The 21,049-nt window shown below is 43.6% G+C and overlaps 1 protein-coding gene across 6 annotated transcripts in view; it reads left to right on the plus strand.

Moving 5' to 3' along the window:
* Positions 1-12,293, plus strand: part of ENOPH1 (enolase-phosphatase 1) — a 39,955-nt gene extending 27,662 nt beyond the window's left edge. For all 6 annotated transcript variants that reach the window (XM_073891863.1, XM_073891861.1, XM_073891862.1 and 3 more), the window contains exons 3-6: positions 896-1,098; positions 3,630-3,762; positions 5,705-5,828; positions 11,191-12,293. In XM_073891863.1, coding sequence (XP_073747964.1) covers positions 974-1,098; positions 3,630-3,762; positions 5,705-5,828; positions 11,191-11,330 — 522 coding nt within the window. In that variant the 5' untranslated portion in view covers positions 896-973 and the 3' untranslated portion in view covers positions 11,331-12,293. The remainder of the gene's footprint in view (positions 1-895; positions 1,099-3,629; positions 3,763-5,704; positions 5,829-11,190) is intronic.
* Positions 12,294-21,049: the final 8,756 nt, after the last annotated feature.

A 21,049-nucleotide genomic window follows, 5' to 3' on the forward strand; every position in this document is an offset into this window, starting at 1 on the left:
CAAATTGCTTCAGTGGCAAAGATCTTACACACTGTGCAGGGTGAACTCTATGACAGTTATTTTCTAGTTTGTTTTCTACATTGGACGATGTGGAATGCTCTAGAAATGTTTTTTGGTTGGGAGTTGGGATCGGAAATATAGCCTTTGGGCCATGGGGTATTTGGGTTTGTTAAATGTTCTAGATAACTCTGGGTTAGTCTGAAACACTCCCCTCCCTTAGCTTTCTGTTGTCTCAACTCTTATTGAAATTACATATTCCCCCACTATAGTTTGTATATCATTGGTCTTTAGAAATTGGACATATGCATCATCACAGAGTCATTGTTTTAGGTAGCTGTTAGGTTTTGGTGGGCAAGATGAGGAAAACTGCAAGATACTGAAAAAGAACCAACCCCAGGCATTGCTTTGCTAGCTTGGGTTTTTTTTTTTTTTTTTTTTTTTTTTGCTAGCTTGTTTTTATTGAATTCCAGGCATTAACAGATTTTGTTGACATTTTCTTTGTTTCTTCCTCGGTTCATTATAGCGCCGAGAAAATTATCAGATTTAACTGAAGTCCTGGTTTGTTGATCCCTGTAAGTGAATCAACACACTGGGTCCTACTATATCAGTTTATCATTATATGCTGTCTCTCTCATGTACACCGTGTCTCTCCATTTAAATTTCAGCTTTAGCAATATATGAAAGGTGATGCGAATTTATTAATTATAATCCACTTTCCTTTAGGAATCATTCATATCAGCACCAAAGTGTAAGATACTTGAATTTGTAACAGTGCTGGGTGCCAGTGATAGTTGGAGAAAAGTTGGTCCGCTGGGTTTTCGGGTCTCATTTTAAGTGATCTTTTTTAAAATTAGAATAAGTAAGAAACAAACTTCATGTTGTTTATGACTTAAAGGCTGAAGAGGATGCCCACCTGGATGGGGCTGTTCCCATCCCTGCCTCATCTGGGAATGGAGGAGATGACCTGCAGCAGATGATCCAGGCCGTGGTGGATAACGTGTGCTGGCAGATGTCTCTGGACCGGAAGACCACGGCGCTGAAACAGCTGCAGGGCCACATGTGGAGGGCGGCATTCGCAGCTGGGCGCATGAAAGCCGAGTATGTCGCTGCTCAAGGAGCTCTAAACATTTCACCAGCCCCGAAACCCAGTACATTTTCCACTGGTCCTCTCTCTGTGTGATTTTTGTTAGTTGTGTGATTAGTCAAATAGATAAAATCAACATTCCTTTTATTTTATTTTATATTTTTAAAGAATTTATTTATCTGTTTGAGAGAGAGCATGATGAGAGAGAACGAGGGGTGGGCAGAGGCAGAGAGAGAAGCAGGCTCTCTGCCGAGCAGGGAGCCCGATGTGGGGCTTGACCCCAGGACTCCGGAATCATGACCTGAGCCGAAGGGAGACACAACCAACTGAGCCACTCAGGTGCCCCACATTCTTTTTATTTTAACAAGCAAGTGTGTGTTTTGTTTTTTCAAAGCCGGGATAAAGCATTCCACCCAGCTAAGTTCCCCAGAGCAGTATGCCTGGCTTTGTGGGATGGTTGAGGACTTTGATCCCAGTTTAAAACAGCTTCCCAGAAAATGGTGACTTCTTTGAGCTCAGTCATATTTGATCTTTAGCAGACAGTCCTGTCGGGCTGCTTCTCAGAGCTGTTAGGTTACCGGCTTTCTGCTCTGCTAGAGAAGGAAGAATGCTTTGAGATTATTTACATACCATTTTGGGGTTACTCAGAGTGTCAGCAGTACTGCTCAGTCCTGTGTTGTTACCACACCTTCCACAGACCATCTGAGTCTGGGTTGTGGTGTTCCTGAAAGCCTTCCTGCCGAAGGAAGACTCGTGAGTCTTCTATTGCTGGGGAATTTTTTTTTTTTAAAGATTCTATTTTTAAGTAATCTACACCCAACGTGGGGCTCAAATTTACAACCCTGAGATCAAGAGTCACATGCTCTACTGACTGAGCCAGCCAGGCGCCCTGCTAAGAAATTCTTTTTTTTTTTTTTTAGATTTTTATTTATTTGTCAGAGAGAGGGAGCACAAGCAGGGGGAGCAGCAGAGGGAGAGGGAGAAGCAGGTTCCTCACTGAGCAGGGAGCCCGATGTGGGACTCGATCCCAGGAGCCTGGGATCATGACCCGAGCCAAAGGCAGACGCTTAACGACTGAGCCACCCAGGCGTCTACCTGCTAAGAAATTCTTAATAAGACACTGCCACTAAGGATTTTGGGTCATTGCCTGACGTACACCCTAAGATCTAAGACTACTTCTAGTTGCTATATTTCTTTTGTTTTTCTATCGAATGAAATGCCATTCCTTTATTTATGTACTTTACAAGGGGCTTCCACTTTTTCATATTTTTTTTTAAGATTTTATTTATTTCTTAGCGTGCGCAGGGCAAAGGGAGAAGAGAAGCTGACTCCCCGCTGAGCGAGGAGCCTGATTCCTGGGCTCAAGCCCAGGGCCCTAAGATCATCACCTGAGCCGAAGTCAGATGCTTCACCTTAACTGACTGAGCCACCCAAGCACCCCAGGGGGCTTCCACTTTTTAAAGGATGCATTAGAATATCCACTAGTTCACTATATAAAACACTAAAGAGTGGAGCCGAGAGAGGATGCTCGAACTAGTTATAGTTAGTCCTTCCTTGTCTCGGACTGGTTTCCTTAATTATAAAACCAGAGACTTGAAATAAATTACTTTAGACTTCTAAGCCCTGAGTTGGAACAATAACAATCTGCAGATTCAACGTGGAAAAATCCTGTCTCTATGATTGCAAATAACGGCACAAAGTAACCCACAATTATGTGTGCTGGTTTCAAACTAGTTCATCTCTTTCTTTCAATTAGTGTAATCCATTAGGCTGTTTTATCCAGTAGGAGATTTCCCTGACATTTTCCAGTTAATCTTTTAAAAATGGTTCCACATTCCAAGTTCCTTGTGCTTCTCTTTTCACCTATTTCTGCGATAATTCCACCACCGAATATGGAAGACGGTGAAGGGGGAAGCAGGACTTTGTGTCAGGAATCAGAAAAACTAGGCACTGTTTGCCGATTAGCTAATGTGAGATGGTACAAGTCTCTTAACTGTTTTGTTAGGTAATTTTTTTCTATATTTTAAAACCTTTAGGTTTTCTTAGTTCTCAAGAAATGGAGTTCCATTTTCTAGCTAGTCACATATGAGTAGCTTTGAACCCGCAAATGTTTTTCTTGTAACTGTTTGGGAGCAAATCTTTTTAAAGGCATTTCCATGCTTTCTGAAGGCCCACTGGACATCATGTAACCTCTTGTCATAATTACATCGAAGATTACATAATTGTTATTTTTTTTTAGTTCCTTGGGAATTTAAAAAAGCACTTTATTTCATCCCTTATTTGTAATCACTTTTTACTGTCGTTAGTGTGGCTGTCTGTCAAAAACTTGTCTCTCCACCTACATTGTTGCTTCTAATCTGCTGTGGTTCTGGAGTCCCAGTGACAAGCTTGTTAGGTCAGCAGGAGTTCGCAGTCTCTTGGAAGGTGCTTCTCATGGTGACTTAATTGGGCTCAAATAAAAGAAACTTGTTAAAGCTATTTTGACTGGTTTTCATCAGGCTAGATACCATGTTCCTGCATTTGAACTTGATGGTCTTTCCTCTAGGTTCTTCGAAGATGTAGTTCCAGCAGTCCGGAAATGGAGAGAGGCTGGAATGAAAGTGTATATCTATTCTTCAGGGAGTGTAGAGGCCCAGAAGCTATTATTTGGGCATTCTACAGAGGGAGATATTCTTGAGGTAGGTTACCCGATTACTCTGTTTCTCTGACGCTATCAAAGCATGAAATAATGAATCTTAAAGGAATATCCTACAGTTATAAGCTAAGTCAGCATTCAGATCACCGCATGTATATATGCTAAGCAGGTGGTAAAGAAAAGTGGATAGACTGGTGAATGCATTCGAGGGAAGGGTGAAATGTTTCTGTCGTACTGGTCTTGGCATCGGAGGTTCTTAAGCTGTTGTTAGTAACGATCACCAGGGGAGTTTGTTCAAAGTGTAGATCCCTGGGCCGTGCTTCCTAGCACATCTGCATTGGCAGGTCTGGGATGGGGGGGTCAAGAATATATATATGTATATGTAATACAGCTAATAAGATACGAGCTGGCTTGTAAATCAGCTTTCTTGCCAACATTAGAAAATTGTCCACGCAGATGAAACTAATGGCCCACTTCTGGTTGTTTCAAGTAGCTGGTGAGCAGCAGTACAATAGTGGCACGTGCCCCATCCAAACACATGCACACATACACTTCTTTAACGAAACGAGTGCAAGGTAGATTCATTTGTTTCTGGCACCTTGGAGAGAAAACAGATTTTATTTTAGCAGAAACCTCATTCTTCTGTAAGAGAACTGGGTGTGTTATCAAATGGTGATATGTTAAGGCCACCTGTTACCTTTCTTGTAGATGAGAAAATTCCTGCCAGCTCCTCTGTCCCACCATCCTTGCGCCCTCTGGGGACAGGGTGGGCACTGGGAAAAGGGAAGGCATTTAGGACTTTTTTTTTTTAAGATTTTATTTATTTTTTTGACAGAGAGATAACACAAGCAGGAGTGGGAGAGGGAGAAGCAGGCGTCCCGCTGAGCAGGGAGCCCGATGCGGGGCTCGATCCTAGGACCCTGGGATCATGACCTGAGCCGAAGGCAGGCGCTTAATGACTGAGTCACCCAGGTGCCTCGCATTTAGGACTTTAAAAAGAAAGCCAACTAACCGAATACAGGCTGAGCTTAGTGAAATGCAGTAGGTCACTCAGCCACCTATCTTTTAAATAAATACTTATTGAGCCTCTACCATGCACAGAGAACACTTTGTCTTTGGAGATGTCGTATTCTCATTTTAGTACTTCCCTGCGTTTTATCTTAGTTTAAATCAAATATTAAATCAGGAATAAGACCCTTTAATACGTGTATCTCCTCTGAATACAGATGTAAGCTACTCTTTTGTGCTCTCTGATGGAACAGACAGTAAGGTGATAGTAGATAATACACAATAGTTACTTACTGAATTCAGTGATAAAAATGTACTTGCTTATATACCTCTAACTCTTGCCTAACACAATAGACCAAAAGCTCAAAGGTCAGCAGCAGAGAAAGAAAGTTAAGTAGCAGCTTAATAATGAGGCAGGTTAGAGAAATCTGTTCATTCTGGGATCAAAAGGACAATGTTCAGGACCTGTCATCAGGAGTGAAACCGAGTCCAATAAGTAATTTGAGTGCAAATAGGGTTTTAAGGATAGCCGAAGGCAGTCGCTTAACCAACTGAGCCACCCAGGCGCCCAGGGTTTTAAGGATAGAAAGTCGGGCATGTATGTATTTTTTTTAACAGTTTTGATATTATTTCATTCAAGTACTTCCCCAAGTATCTATCAAATATTTCTTCAAAGGAACATGGGCATGTATATTTTAAAAGATTTTGGATATAAAATTCATGCTAATCAAAGAAAACCAAGTAAATTGTAACATGATTTTATATACATTGAATTGGTAGTTTTCGTCCAAATGTTTATTTCTATAAGATCTTACTTTATTTTCTGTAGCCTGCATAAAGTTCTCTATTAAGGAATTATTTATTGAAGGGACAAAATCACTATGATTGTTAACGTATTTCAGAGCAAATGGAGGAGAGACAAAGGGTTGGGTTGCAAGTGTATTTATAACATTAGTCTTTTCTTTCCCTGTGTGCAGCTTGTTGATGGGCACTTTGATACCAAGATTGGACACAAAGTGGAGAGTGAGAGTTACCGAAAGATTGCAAGCAGCATTGGGTGCTCAACCAACAACATCTTGTTTCTAACGGACGTTACTCTAGGTGAGTAATGTGACTCCTTATATTGTATACTCCAGGGTAGGTGCTGAGCCTGGCTCTGCAGACACATGGCCTCTGTAAAGAAAATTTGTGTGGACCCTTGAAAAATGAAACAGGTTTATAAAAAGAAGCCATGAACCAACTGATCCATGTTTCTCTCCATTTCCCCATCCTTGGGGGTTGTGTGTGGGCAAGGGGCACTGGAAAGACTGGATCTTCTCAATGTAACTCTTATCCATGGTTCCCCACCCATCCTTCTGTACGTGTACACACACACACACACACACACACACACACACACACACACACACGAAATGGTAAAATAACAAAGGAGAGTTTAAGGGATGTCATTGTGGGAAGGAGCATGCAGGCAAGGGTATGAGGGTAGGTGCATGGTTAGTTAGAGACATAAAGTATATGTTATACACATAATGGACCTGATCATGTGAATTTAACAGCAGTGACATAAGCTAAAAACAAAAAAAGAAACAAAAAGCTATAGGAAAAGAGAACTCATTTTTGCCTCTTTGTTCCAGTTGATGAGCACTGCCCCACAGTGAGTAGGAGCCTCCTCTCTACCTTCCCTCAGGGGATCTCAGGCCCCAAGCACCCCTCATGCTCTGAACCTCTGGCCTTGTTGCTCGTGATTCACCTGTTTAAAGACAGGCATCTTTTTTAGCCACCATGGCCCTCTTGTTATATATAGTATGTTATTACTTTAAAGAGTGAATGCAAGTAACAGTATATACTGTACTGTATTGGTAATTTCAGTGAGTTCAAGAGTACTTTGGACCAAATGTAAAACTCACACTCCAGCTCCTGTGTGAGAATGGAGACCCTCTAGAGAATTACAGCAGGAAACTGTAGTGAATGAGGAAACAAGCAGCTGCAGGTGAAGTGGTAGTGGCTGCCGGCCGAAGGTTGGGCTCTGGTTCTCCTCTGGAAGCCTCTGCTGGGTAAGGCTTTCCCACCCTCCCCCACCTGGCTCCAGCTTTGGATTGTGCACTCATTGTCCTTAGAGTTTGTGCATCTCCCAGGGGGCCCACTTTTGGTGTGTTTATAATTGCACCTGTATTTGAGGGCAGTTCTTTATATTTGTGTTCCTTCTGCTCACTTTGGATTGTAAGTTTCACCTCCCATCTACCCCAGAGCAGGAGTTTGTGTACCGTGCAGCCGCCCTGACATTCTGTCTGGGTCAGCAGGATGGGGAAGGGCATTTAGGGAAAGAGGCCAAGGGCTGGGTGCTCTCTTGCCAGGTTGGCTTTTTGTGACTCCTGGGGCCCTTGGAGTCGGTAGGCCGTCTCCCTCTCTCTGGTCTTTCCTATCTTGTCATGGAACTAGAGTCACCCCTACCCCCTGGGACTTTTAGAGATAGGGCCCAGAGGCAAATCCAAGCTGCTGACAAAGATATCTTACCAGAGGTAGTGTGTATGAACAGTATTCTTTCTCTGCTGCTGACCTTTGAGCTTTTGGTCTGTTGTGTTAGGCAAGAGTTAGAGGTATATATCAAGTATTGCTAAGTTTAAACCACTTTGCTAAGTGGTTTAAAAAAAAAAATCTTAAGCAGCATAGATCATGTAATGCCTTCAAAAAGTTATAATGTTTTCTAGAGAAGGAAAGACTTAATTTTACCTGACATACAGTAGACGTTCAGTAATTGTTAAATTTCAGGCCTTGGTGAATGTAGACTGAAAGCTTTGATCCAGGTACATGGTACCAGATCACAGCCATTTGTTATCTTGAGTTTTAAAAACTCAGCAGATTGCATGTCTTACATGTCCTGGCTTGGGTCAGCTTCAGAGTCCAAGGGTTTCTACAAAACTGTTTTCTGCATCCTGGAGAACTTTACATCTACTTTTGGACCGCACTGAAGGAGAGGAACAGACAGACGCACGGACACACTGCTTCAGGGTTCCCTGTGTAACTAGGTCGCCAGGCCGCATAAATGTACCATCGGTGAGCATCAGCCTTGACAAAGCCATTTCACCTGGCCTCTACCCTGGATTGTAAATATTTGCCTATCTAATTTCTCTATAGAAACTTTTGCCAATTCAAAGCTATGATATACCCTCCCTTGTGAATGGCTTTTGGGCGCTTAGAGTAGTGGGGTGAGGAGGTTGCTTTACTGTCTCCATAGGTTCAGGGTGTGGAACACAGTCTCTGTGAGGAAGGGTAATTTGAAGACCTTTTACTTTATTTTGTTCCTTATGGAAAGGAGATAGCTAGGCCTTGCTCTGCTGAGGTTAGCTGCTTTAATCTGTGAATTGCTTTTCTGTCATCATTCATATGAAAGAGGCTGTTGGAGAGGCAGATCCGTGGTTTGCCCTCTGTTTTATTTCCTAGTCTTTGGATGGTAAGTTTCTGCAGGCTTAGAATTAGAGAGCTGCTTTGTGGCTGGAGCTCCCCATGTAGTCAACCTGTCCTGATTATTCTGGGATTGAATGTGTTGTGATCCCCAGATCTTCGCCCCATTCCTCACTTTTTGGCTACTATTAATAATTATCATCCCTGCTCTAGTAAGATCGCATACAGGTTCTTCATATTCCTGTCTTTAGCCACATTTTCTTTTCTAGTTGTTATCATAGTACATCTATAATTTTATGTCTTTCTCTTTTAAGCCATTTCCTTGGGCTGCAGTCCCAGAAACTATTCTTAACTTTAGCGAATAGAGATAATCCCCAGATTGGCCTCAAAACAAAATTAGCTTTCTCCAAGGTCTCTGCACGGAGGTTTTGTTCTTGTCCCTCATCTTTTGCCAGCTCCACACCCATTTAGGCAGTGGGGCCAGAACTGGGCTCATGTGTAGCTGGGATGGGGCCAGGCAGCTGGCCGCTTGCCTTGTTCTTTTCTATTATTTCTGATCCTGTGTTTTTGGTACCACATGCCCAGACTCCATTGCCAAGGCAGAATGGAAGACTAAGTTGATATCCCAGATAACATCCAAGTATGAAAGAGAGATCCGAAAGACTTTTTCCTCTCGGAGGAAAGGAGGGCGGTCCAGGGTTTTAAGTCAGTATTATGCCAGCAAGGCGAATAGATGCTTAGGGACAACACTTGCCTGGTGGTGGTCTGGGTAAGAGGGTGAATGTGCAACAGCCACTAGCTAGTGTCAGGTCCCACGTGCATCATGATAGCTCAACTCAGTTGGGATCGTGGGTTGCTAGTCAAGAGGAGAGCTGTGCTTGAGGCAGTCAGGCTGAGGACTGGGATGAGTAGAATGACCCCTGCAGAGTTTACCTGGAGGAAGGGATTTCCACATGAAGAGGGGATGGTTTAGCACTTTGTTTGCTCTGGGAAGCTGACAGCCCTTTCACAGGAAGAGAAGCTAGACCCTTGAGGTGGGTCGATGGAAGAGAGAGCTCTGCCCCACTTACTCTCTCCGGGAACTTCTCATCTCTTTCAGCACTGCTGCCCTTTAGCCCGTTCGGATGATGTGACTGTTTTCCAAAGGTTTGGAAGCCACTGAGATTTCTTATTACACCAGATCTAAACTCCATAGAACGTGGTTCAGATTCTTTGCCAGTTTTGCTCCGTCTGTTCAGATATGCCCCACCTGACCCGTGTCCTGTCTCCCACACTCTCTCGCTCCATTCTTCCGATATTTATACGTGTATTTTATGTCTGCCCGGAATGCCTCCTCTCTTGGCAGTTTTTTTTTCCTCGAAACTTCTGATCAAAACTTACCTTCTGTGCTGAGAAATCATGTGTTAAATTGCAGATCGTAATTCAGTAGTTCCATGTTGGGGAGTTGAGATTCTGCATTTCTTTTCTTTTTTTTTTTTAATTTTTTAAAAAGATTGTATTTATTTAGAGAGTGAGCGAGTGGGGGAGGGGCAGAGGGAGAGAGAGAATCTCCAGCTGACTCCCTGCTGAGTGCGGAGCCTGATGCAGGGCTTGGTCCTACGACCCTGAGATCATGACCTGAGCCGAAATCAAGAGTCGGATGCTTAACCCACTGAGCCACCCAGGCACCCCAGAGATTCTGCATTTCTAACAAGCTTGCACGTGATTCTCCTGCTACAGGTCCACAGGTCACATTTGGAATAGTATTGCTCTAGAGCAGGAGTTGGCAAGCTCGTTCTGCAAAGGGCCGGGTAGTGTATTTTAGGCTCTGCAGGCCCTACTGTCTCTGTTACAACTCTTAAACTCTGTCCTGGTAGTGGAAAAGCAGCCATAGACAATACACAGATGAACGGGCATGACTGTGTTTTCATAAAACTTTATTTACAAAAGTACGTGGCAGGTCATCATTTGCTCGCCCTTGTTCTAGAGCACAGACCAGAGAGTCGGGCTCACACTTTCAAACTTTAGCTCTGCCACTCACTAGCTCTCACTTTCCATGTCTCTAAAATGGGGATAGTAATACTAACTACCTCAGGGTTGTTGTGAAGATTTAGATGAGAATGGGAGCTCCACAAAGGCAGGAGCTTTGTTTTGTTCATATATGTCTGTTCCTAGAAGAATACCTGGTACATCGTAGGTGCTAAACTAATATAAGGTATTAGCTGTTATTTTTCACACGTACGCAGGATGGAGAGAGGAATGTAACCCAAGGCATGTTAGAGATATCCCCTGCTGTACCTGGCTTACCTAGTTTTATTTTACTAGTACTATTTTTCTTTCACCCACCATGCAGTCACTGATCTTAAGGCGCTCACAGTCTAATGAGAAGAGACCACAGGTAATAACGTGTCCGTTCATAGAGTGGTGATAGAGCTAAACACAAAGCGCTAAAGGAGCACACGGGCTGCTCTAATACCTTCCAGTCATTCTGGAAGGTAAGATACTTGAGCTGAACTTTGAGGAGTAGAAGTTTGCCAGGCAAAAAGCATGGGCAGGCTGGCCAGGGAGTAGGGCATATTTGGGCTCCTGATGTGACAGCCGGGACTTTGGCCTGATTGGGTCTTGGGCTTCCATTGGTCCCATCTCTCCCCGACTGGTATTATTACTGACAGCCTGACTTTTGGGAAACACTCAGTTTTCTGTGCGGCTGATGAGAGGGAATGGAGGAAAGTCGTGGCCAGAATGTGGCTCTTTCCTTCTGCGTTCATAACTACTTAATAAAAGCTCAGACATCTAGGATATGCTCTTCACTATACACCAGGCCGGGGAAGTCTAGCCCATTCTAGTCTGCCAGGTACAGTCATGTATTTCTAAACATTTTTTATTATAGAAGTATTACAATTACATAAAAGAAAGAATAATGTGCTTAGACCCCGCCCCCCGTATGCCCATCTTCTAGCTTCAACAATGATCAGATAGGAGCCCGACTTGTTTCTTCCTCCCCCACATGCCCCTGATTACCTTGAAGCGAATCTCAGACGTCACATGTTGATGTTTCTGACATATACTTTGATTCTCACAGAGGCCAGCGCTGCCGAGGAAGCGGATGTGCACGTCGCTGTGGTGGTGAGACCTGGCAACGCGGGGCTGACAGACGATGAGAAGACTTACTACAGCCTCATCACATCCTTCAGCGAACTGTACCTGCCCTCCTCAGCGTAGAGCAGGAGCCGTAAGGAACACCAGCCTGGCCTCACAGACTTCTCCCTGTAGTCTAGTTTTATTCTAATTGTCAAAGTAACTTACTTAAAAAGCCATATATACACACACATGGGTATGCAAGTGTATATATGTGTATGTGTAAATTGCCTTCCACAGGCACAGAAGTGGGGAAAAAAAAATCTCTGTTCAGTGAAAAGGAACCTTATTTAAAGATGCTTTCTATGTAGAAATTGTTTGAAACCACAACTCTAACCCTTACTGAGGGCAAAATGTAGCCGTTAGAAGAATTACCACAGTGCAGATCACACGTGTTATGTTTATCAAGTCATGTTACCGACATGGAAAGGTAGGTTCGAGAAGTTATTCAGAAGCCTTGTTATTTTAAAAACTGGAAGTAATTCACAGACTTATTATAATTCATTCCCCTTTTAAATTATGAGTTAGAAGATTGTGACAGCTGAATTTCAAAATATTAGCCTCCCTCATACAAAAGACAGAGCCATTTGTTTCTGCTCCAAAAGAGAGCAAAAATGGGAGAGGAAGCTCATTTGAATCTTGATGAAGCAAGCATCTCTTACTGAAGAAACTTGAGCTAATCGTTGTGGCGCCCCCAGCAAGCGGTTGCCTTACCAATGAAAACGGTGCATTGATACAACTTAATGTTTAAGAGAATAGTCCTAATCCTGCCAGTTGTTATCATTATGGATTTTATAGTTGCCTTTCTAACTACTTTTTAGCAGTTTGAGAATATAGGTTGCTATTTACTATTGAAAAACAAAAGGTTTACTGAAATCATTCCATAAGACCCTTCTAGAAGAGCCCTAATAATGTAATATTTTCCTCAGAAATGGATGTGAAGAGTGTAAATTTTATAACAGCATTATTTATCCTGGTTCAATCCTAATGGGATGTCATGTCAAATTTCATGTTGGTTATTAATAAAAACATTTTCTTCTCCATTCAGTTTTATGTAGGTTCCTGAACCGTACTAAGCAAAAGACAAACTGAAGAGAGACTGAGAAAATAAGAACTTTATTTTAGTTTTTGCCTTAATCTTGTGTGTGTGTGTGTGTGTGTGTGTGTGTGTGTGTATGTGTTTTATGCAATGCCAGTGGAAAATTATTGACTATTATTTGAGTTATATATACATATATGATCTCATGGGTTATTATTTCATTTGGATAGTAGCATTCCTCTTATGAGTGGGGTCTCTTAGATTTTTGAGAATCTTACATTTGAGATATATAAAACAATGTTTGAAGGAGGCGTGTTTCCTTAAGAAAAGCTGTAATGAATCCTGGAGGAATAATTTTGGGGATGCCTTGAATACAAAAAAGTTTTGCAAATTTGAGAGGACAGGGAATATAAAAGACTTTATGTTGATGATTTTTATCTCCTAGTAACTAATTAAGAAGTCTGAGGACTATGAAAATGTAGAAGGATAGTAAAAGGGAAATGAGTTTAAGTAAATCTTGGAAATGGTAGTGATTTGTAAATGATAAAGCCATAAATGGCAATAAAGTGATGAACTTCCTATGATTTTCAAAAAAGCTCATCAGAAGATGATAGGAAAGCTGTCTCTTAATGCCAATAAAGGAATAATAGGAAAAGTAAGGAAGAAATTAGAGAAAATTATGCACCAGAGTCTTGATTAGAAAGGAATTAAGTGTGCCTGGATGGCTAAGTCAAGTAAGCTTCTGACTCTTGGTTTCGGCTCAGGCCATGATCTCACTCAAGGTTGTGAGATTGAGCTCCACATTGGGCTCCACGCTGGAGCCTACTTAACAAAAAAGAAAAAAGAAAGGAAGGAATTAAAGAAAAAGGAGGGTGATCAGTATGTAGTCCAAAGAGAATTGAGGTAGAGGTGTTGTTATTCTGGGCCGCTCTGACAAAATCCCAGAGACCTGGGTGGCTTATAAACAACAAAATTTTATTTCTCATGGTTCTGGAGGCTGGGAAGTCTGAGATCATGGTGCGGGCAAATTCACTGGTGAGAGCCCATTTCCTCACAGACCAAAGTCGTCTTTCTATAACCTCACATAGTGGAAGGGGCAAAGGAGCGTTCTTTGGGTGACTTTTATAAGGGCACTAATCCGGGGTGCTTGACCAGCTCAGTTGATAGAGCAGAGACTCTTGATCTTGGGGTCCTGGGTTTGAGCCCCATGTTGGGCATAGAGATCACATAAAAAATATATACATGTGTGTATGTGTATGTGTGTGTATAGAATATATATACACATACATACATATATAGCCCTGATCCCATTTATGAGGGTTCCACCAAAGGCCCCACCTCCAAATACCATCACCTTGGGGGTTAGATTTCAACATACAGATTTTGAGGGGGACATAGGAATTGAGTGTACAGCAAGAGGCATTTCCTGTCCGTGAAGAAAAGGGTAGCAGAAAAACTTACTTATTTACTTATTGAGGGGAAGAGAGAGAAGGGGGGGAGGGGCAAAGGGAGAGGGAGAGAGAGAATCTATCCCCTGAGCTCGGAGCCCAGTGGGGGCTCGATCTCACAATCCTGAGATCAGACCTGAGCCAAAATCAAGAGACAGACCGGGCACCCCAAGACTAATTTATTTTAAGTAATTGAGAATAGATTCAGGAATAAAGAAAACGTTCCAATATCAAATTTCAGTTTGTCAGAGTGGGAGGTGAAAGGAAGGGAAAAAAGTTGAATATTTCTTAGACCCTAAGAAACTCATTCACAATTAAATGTTATGGAAAAGGATCTTAGGAAGAACTTGAGGTATAGATTGGTGAAGAGGAAGGAAAAATGCCTAGAAAGCAAGTAGTGAGCTAGGTGGTAAATTGAGAAAAATTCATGGTCCTTAGTAAGGGAAGGAGGAAAAAGTCTCACCTCTGGAATTTCCAAAAAGAGATCAAAGGCATTAAATTTTCTCAGCATTTTGTTTGCAGAGAATATAGGGAAGAAAGACTTCTTAAAACTGTGGCCTTTTTTATTCCTGTTTGTTAATCCACATCTTCTACCTCGGTTGTGCTCTTTCTTACAATGCCACTGATTTCCAATCTTGGATCAAAACCCAAGTTGATTTCTTAAAGGTTTTCTTTTTTTAAAAGATTTCTTTTAAAAAATTTATTTACGAGAGCGCGCGCGCACACACACACACACACACACACACACACAGGGGGGGGGTCGGGGCGGGGGGGGGGGGAGCGCGGAGGGAGAGGGACAAGCAGGTTCCCCGCTGAGCAGGGAGCCTGACCCTGGGATCATGACCTGAGTGAAGGCAGATGCTTAACTGAATGAGCCACCCAGGTGCCTTAAAGGTTTTATTTTTAAGTAATTTCTGCAGTAATATGAGGCTCAAACAAGCCCCAAGATCAAGAGTTGTGAGCCCTACCAACTGAACCAACGAAGCACCCCCAAAACCCAAATTGATTTCTTAGAAGGGGAGCCTCAGACAAAGGGGCTTCTCTGATCTTATCAGCATTTCTAGAGTAACAGGGTTTCCTGTTTGGCCTTCTGGAAGACAAGCCTTAGTTGCTAACCTGAGCTGCTGTCCAGTTTGGAGTCGCACAAGGAAAGGTAAAGATTGAGAGCCGCTGGCGATTTGCTGAGATGGGTGTACAGCAGTCTTTGCCCAGCAGATGGTGCTGTTGCTCCAGAGACCTTATCAAGTGTGCGGCCACCAGATACAGCAGATGTAGCTAAGAGGTGGCCTTAGGAGAGAAAAATGAGTAAAGTTCATTATCCTTAAAAGTCTGTAGCATGATGTTGCAAGAGTCAGAGCAGTTTGGAAAAAATGGCAACAATCCTGAATAAAATCCACCCATTAATATTCCTCTTCTCCTTTATTCCCTAAGTCACATAAAAAAAACAAACAAAACCCCAAAACAGTCATTTTTGGATAGCCAGTTTTTCCAACTGCAGTATGAAAAAGGACTTGTTTTCAGGTTTAAAATCCCCATCGGGGGGCGCCTGGGGTGGCTCAGTCGTTAAGCGTCTGCCTTCGGCTCAGGTCATGGTCCCAGGGTCCTGGGATCAAGCCCCACATTGGGCTCCCTGCTCGGCGGGAAGCCTGCTTCTCCCTCCCCCACTCCCCCTGCTTGTGTTCCCTCTCTCGCTGTGTCTCTCTGTCAAATAAATACATAAAATCTTAAAAAAAAAAATTCCCATCAGAGTACAAAGTTGAATATAATATGTACCCAATTTACTATCCCACTGCTTGAGCCCCAGAGGGCACAATGTTATCTTTCACCTAATATTTAAGAATCATTTTCAGTTTTTGCTAACACATTGGAGTAACCAGCAGGAGTAGAATTCACCTTCCTTGCCCAAGTCATTTAGATTTAGCCCAAGTCATTCATTCAAATATTGGTGTTGAGGTATGTGTTTAAAACAAACAAACAAACCATGCAATATGTCTTGTGTGTCTGTGTGTGCATGTGTACATGCATAAAAGAAATAGGGGCAGCTGGGAGAAATCCTGGGGGGAAAATGTACGAACTGTTAACATTTGTTCTATTTAAGGGCATCTGTAATGAATTTGCTGTAAGGGGTCGAAGTCCAATCCTACTCTCCAGGTGCATACGTTCTTGGGGGAGGCAGTCAATAAACAGTGAACAACAACAACAAAGCCATGAGCTGTGGCCAAATAAGAAAAGTTCGTTGATAGAGAGCCTGGACAGAGCTCTTAGTTTCCGACAGTAGGGAATAGCAAGGAGAGAAGCCAGCAAAGGAGCTAGAAATGGTTTGGGCACTGAGGGACGAAAACCAAGAGAGTGGGCAGGAGAGCCCAGTAAAGAAGGCGGTGCTCGGGTGTGTCTGACGCCGCCAAGAATTCAAGTAAGTTGTGAATGGCCGTGGCGCTTGGATGAGACAAGGGCAGTGTCTGGAGTGCTAGGAACAAAAGTTGAGGGAAGGTGAGGCTAAAGGTTTATCAGTTTTGTTTGTATCCATTTTGTTTACAAAGAACCAACTTGTAGTTTCATGGACTCTCTATTTTTACTTACCTCCACTCTCTTCTCTCTTTCCTTCTGCTTGTTTTGCATTTAGTTTGTTCATCTAGTTCCTTCAGGAGGAAAGTTAGGTTATTGCTTTGAGATCTTTCTTTTTCAGTGCAGTCATAGCTTTAAATTTACCTCCCAGCCCTGCTCTCACGGCATCCTGTAGGTTTGGTATGGTGCGTTTTGTTTTCATCGTCTCAGAATATTTTCTTATTTCCCTTGTGATTTCTTTTTTGACCCTTGGTTGTTTAAGAGGGTGTTGTTTAGGTGCCACATATTTGTGAACTTTCTAAATTTCCTTCTGTTCATTGATTTCTCATTTCATGCCATTTACTTCGTGAACATACTTTGTATGATCTTTTAAGATGTATCAAGAGTTGTTTTGTGGCCTGACATATGGTCTGTACTGGAGAATGTTCTTTGTGCACTGAAGAAAAATGCGTATTTGGCTGCTGTCGGGTAGAGGTCTGGAGGTGTTTGTTAAGGTCTGGTTGGTGGACAGTGTTGCTTCAGTCTTTTGTTGCCTCATTTCATCTTCTCTCCAATTGTTTAGTCCATTATTGAGTGCAGAATACTGAGTGCTCCATCTATTATTGTTGAACCATTTGTCGCTTCAATTTTGTCTGGTAATAAGATACACATCCAGCTTACTCCCAGCCAACTTTCCCCTCCCCCTGCTTATGTCGTGGCCCAAGTGACATCTTTGTACATTGCGTGCCCATCACCCGATTTAGAATTACTGCTCCGTGTCGTGTCTTTTAAATCAGGAGGAAAAAAAAGGAGTTACAAACAAATATACCTTCTTTTAACACTGACCTATTTGTATTAGTTTCCCAGGGCTTCAAAGAACAATTAATAGGGTGGCTTAAAGAAACAAATCTGTTATCTCAGTTCTGGATGCCGAAAGTCTGAAATCAGGGTGTTGGCAGGGTCGGTTCCTTCTGGAAGCACTGAAGGAGAGTCTGCCATGCCTCTGAGCTTCTCCTGACAGCCGACAGGCCTTAGCATTCCTCGGCTCGGAGACACATTGCGTAGCCCCACCTCCCATCTTCGTGCGGCATTCACCGCCTTCCTCTCCGTCTTCACGTGGCCGGCTCACAAGCACTGGGGTACTGTTGGATTAGGGGCCCACCCAACTCCAGCTCGACCTCATCCTAACTAAGTACATCTGCAGGGAGCCTATTTCCAATTAAGGTCACATTCAGAAGTATTGCGGGTTAGGACTTCAATATATTTTTGGGGGGTGACAGTTCAACCCCTAACACCCGGGAAATGTCAGTGCTTTCCAAAGCCCTTACTTGCCAAAGCATCTCATTCTCTACTCTTTCCTCTCAAGCTTTTCCGTTCCTGGATTGTTCGCCCCAGCTGTTACCCATTCCTCCAGGTAGCTGTGACTAACACATTTGCCTTTAAATGGTTTCGACACGTGCCCGTCGGTAGCTCCCTTGGCACGGGCAGAATTCTTAGTTACCTAAGATAAAGATGAACCCTTCGAGCCAGTCCTCCAAGGAGCCACTGAACAGGTTGCTATGGACTGAATTGGGTTTCTCGTGCCCCCCCACCGCCACCTCTCTCAAATTCGTATGTTGGGAAGCCCTCACCTCCCATGTGACTCTTTGGAGATTTGGGCTTTTAGGAGGTAAAGTTAAGTGAGGTTATAAGGGTGGGGTCCTAATCCAATCAGATTGATACCTGTGTAAGAGGAAGAAGAGACCCACCAGGGAGCCCTCACCAAAAATCAAATCAGCCAGAACCTTGTTCCTGGACTTCTCAGCCTTCCGGAAGGGTGAGAAAACAAACTTCTGTTGTTTAAAACCCCTTGTCTGTGGTATTTTGTTATAGCAGCCCAGGCTGATGGATACATAGTTCAAAAGCATAATTCCTAGTGAATGAGGCCCGTTGTTCTCCTTCTGGTAGTCTTTCCTGCACCAGAAATACAGGCTGTTACTTTCAAGGCCTCCACTGAGCTGGGGGCCTGGCGTGGGACCAGGATAAGCTGAAACACCCCAAAGCTCTCTGTTCTTACTGAGAGTCAGCTAGATTTTCTTGATTAAGCATCCCCCTGGTTGCTGCGAGCTTTTACTTAGTTTCCAGAATGCTGAAAGAGTTGATTTTGGCGGGTTTTGCCAGTGTGTATGTTGGTGTTTTGGAGGGAGGGACTTTGGTGTTCCTTACTCCTCCGTTTTCACTGCTGTCCTCCCACCTGCGCTTTTCACGCTAGGACTTCGACTCTCCAGGCTAGGTTATAAAAAGGCCAGCATCCCTGTCCTTTATGCAGGAGCTGGGGTCGGGGTACTTGCTCTGGGGAAGCCAGCTTCCATGCTGTGAGGGAGCCCAAATTCGCTCAGGTGGAGAGACCAGGACGAGAGGAACGAGGGCCCCCAACTGACGGCCAGCCCCCAAGTCTGCCTGCTGAGACCCAGACCTCGAGGAGCAGAAACAGGCTGTCTCTGCCATGCCCTGTCTGAATTTCTGACCCCCAGCCTCCACAAGCATAGTAAATGGTGATTTTATGCTGCTGAGTTTTCTGGTGATTGGTTGGGCAGCCACAGTAATTGGAACAGTCACTGGTGAATTTAAATGGTGCCGAGTGGGGGACACACTTTTTCCTCCCTTCCAGTATAGCTGGGCTGTGAAAGGGCTATGCTGAAGCAGCAGTTAGGAGCATCCAGATGATGGCATTCCTCACCCCTCCCTCCCTCCCTCCAGACAGTGGCATCTCTTGTTCTGCTAGACGTTGCAAGTGTCCCCATCTTCCCAAACGCCCAGACCTGGAACCACAGAGTGTCTGATTTTTCCTTTCCCTTCACCCTCCTGACAGAGAGGAAACAAGTGATGCCCATTATCTTTTTCCTCGTGCCTCCACCAGTTTTGTTCCTTCCTGCCCATCCCTAATAGAACTAGAGATATGATCTGGAAGTCCCCTGTAATTTGAGACCACTGTCTCCTACCAGGGCAATGCAAGAGGTGAGTCACCCAGTCTGTCTCTGGGGTACTTTTAGTCCCTCACCCGACTTTGTTCCTGTGTTGGGTCCAAGCCCTTTTCCTCCAGCTCCTCTTAACTGTCCCTGGCTACAAAGCTAAATTTGGCTTACAGAAGTCTAGTGGTATTAGATATTATTCTAATATTGACTGTTAAATAAATCCCTTCGTGCTGCTTTCTCTGGAAATACTCATGCAACAACTTACAGCTTTTTCTTTGTCCTGGCCCAAACAGCATTTGTAGGGAGAGTTTTTGATGAGTTAAATTAAAAAATCTGAATATAGCCTACAGGGTCAGCTCAGCTTCTTACCATAAAAACATGAAAAAATGCAGTTTTCATCAGGTAAGAACCCAGTTATCCCTACTATTTTATTTTTGAAGCTACACGAGAAGAAAGTCTGGTATGGACAGAGTTTGTAGAGGATTATTTCAGGCCCTATTTAGAATGTGGGTCTTTAACATGTGCTAGTTACAGCAGACATTATAAGAAATAACCCTTTTTATAATCTAGAACTTCCTCAAGACGCGGAAAGCCGTTTGCTATGGGAAGCAGGAGAATGATGGCATCCTCTGAAATCTCACCATATTACCATTGTTTCCTAAATAACTTGAATGTTGAGCAGCTCACATTTTTTTTGAGAGAGAGACTGTGTGAGCAGGGGGGTGGCAGAGGGAGAGGGAGAGAGAGAAACCTCGGCATTACACCCAGTGCAGAGCCGATGCGGGGCTCCGTCTCCGAGCCCTGAGATCATGACCTGATTCGAAATCAAGAGTTAGACGCTTAACAAACTGAGCCACCCAGGTGCCCCAAGCAGCTCATATATAAGAGATTAAATCTTGAAAAAAGAAAAAAGGAAAAGGGGGCAGCTACCAGTCATTTATTGTGAAAGTATTTATGAACCACTAAACTCTGTGCCGCTGGGCACTGTTTAGTTGCCAGGTATGTGACAGACGTGGGTCCTTGGGCTCTCTAAGTAATGGAAATTGACAGGAGGCCAAAAGGGAATTCCAGGCAAGGCTTTTGTGAGGGCTTATGCACAAGGGAGACAGCATAAGGGGGAAGTGTCCTGCAGGCTGGCTCTCAGACCAAAGGCCAGGGAAAGTTTGCAGGGGGGTTGGTGGGAGAGGGGGGACATCTGAGCATGTTGGGGCAGGGAGAGACAGGAGGTGGGCATGCAGGCACAGTGGACAGAACATGCTTCTACATGTATTGCCTGTCTCTCTTAACATGTCACCTGTCCACCCTGGGCATGATTTTTAGTAGTATAATGAGGAAGTAGGTGGAGGAAATTCAGCACTGGGGTCCATCTTGGCACAGACTGGTTTGGTCCAGTCTTCCCCAGTCTTTGTAGTCCCTCATTTCAGTGGGCATCCTCCCTTTGCATTCCTGCAAGATAATACTATTCAAGGGGCAGAGAGTTTTAGCTATCGTAGAAGGTGTACTACTCAAAGGGCAGAGCTCTGTGGGTAATGCTGGGTTTGGGTTAGGATTGAGGGGATCGGAGTCCAAGCCTTCCTCTGCCTCAGGTACAGAGCAGGCAAAAATCTCTGCCCTAAAAAAGGAAAAAAATCCCTGCCCTCATGGAGCTTGCATTTTTGGGGTAGAGAGAATGAGATACTGAACTAAGTAAAACGTGTAAGACAGTGTTATGCATGTTAGAACTTTAATCACAGGACCATGTTTAGAAAATGCTGTCGAACAAAATAAAGCTGGAAGGAGTAGTCGTGCTGGGTTGTGCTTGAGGGGGTTGAGTTTTAG

The sequence above is a fragment of the Callorhinus ursinus genome, unplaced genomic scaffold, assembly GCF_003265705.2.
Source record: "Callorhinus ursinus isolate GAN/ISIS: 27379988/994484 unplaced genomic scaffold, GSC_fseal_2.0 scaffold4, whole genome shotgun sequence".
Lineage (NCBI taxonomy): Eukaryota > Metazoa > Chordata > Mammalia > Carnivora > Otariidae > Callorhinus > Callorhinus ursinus.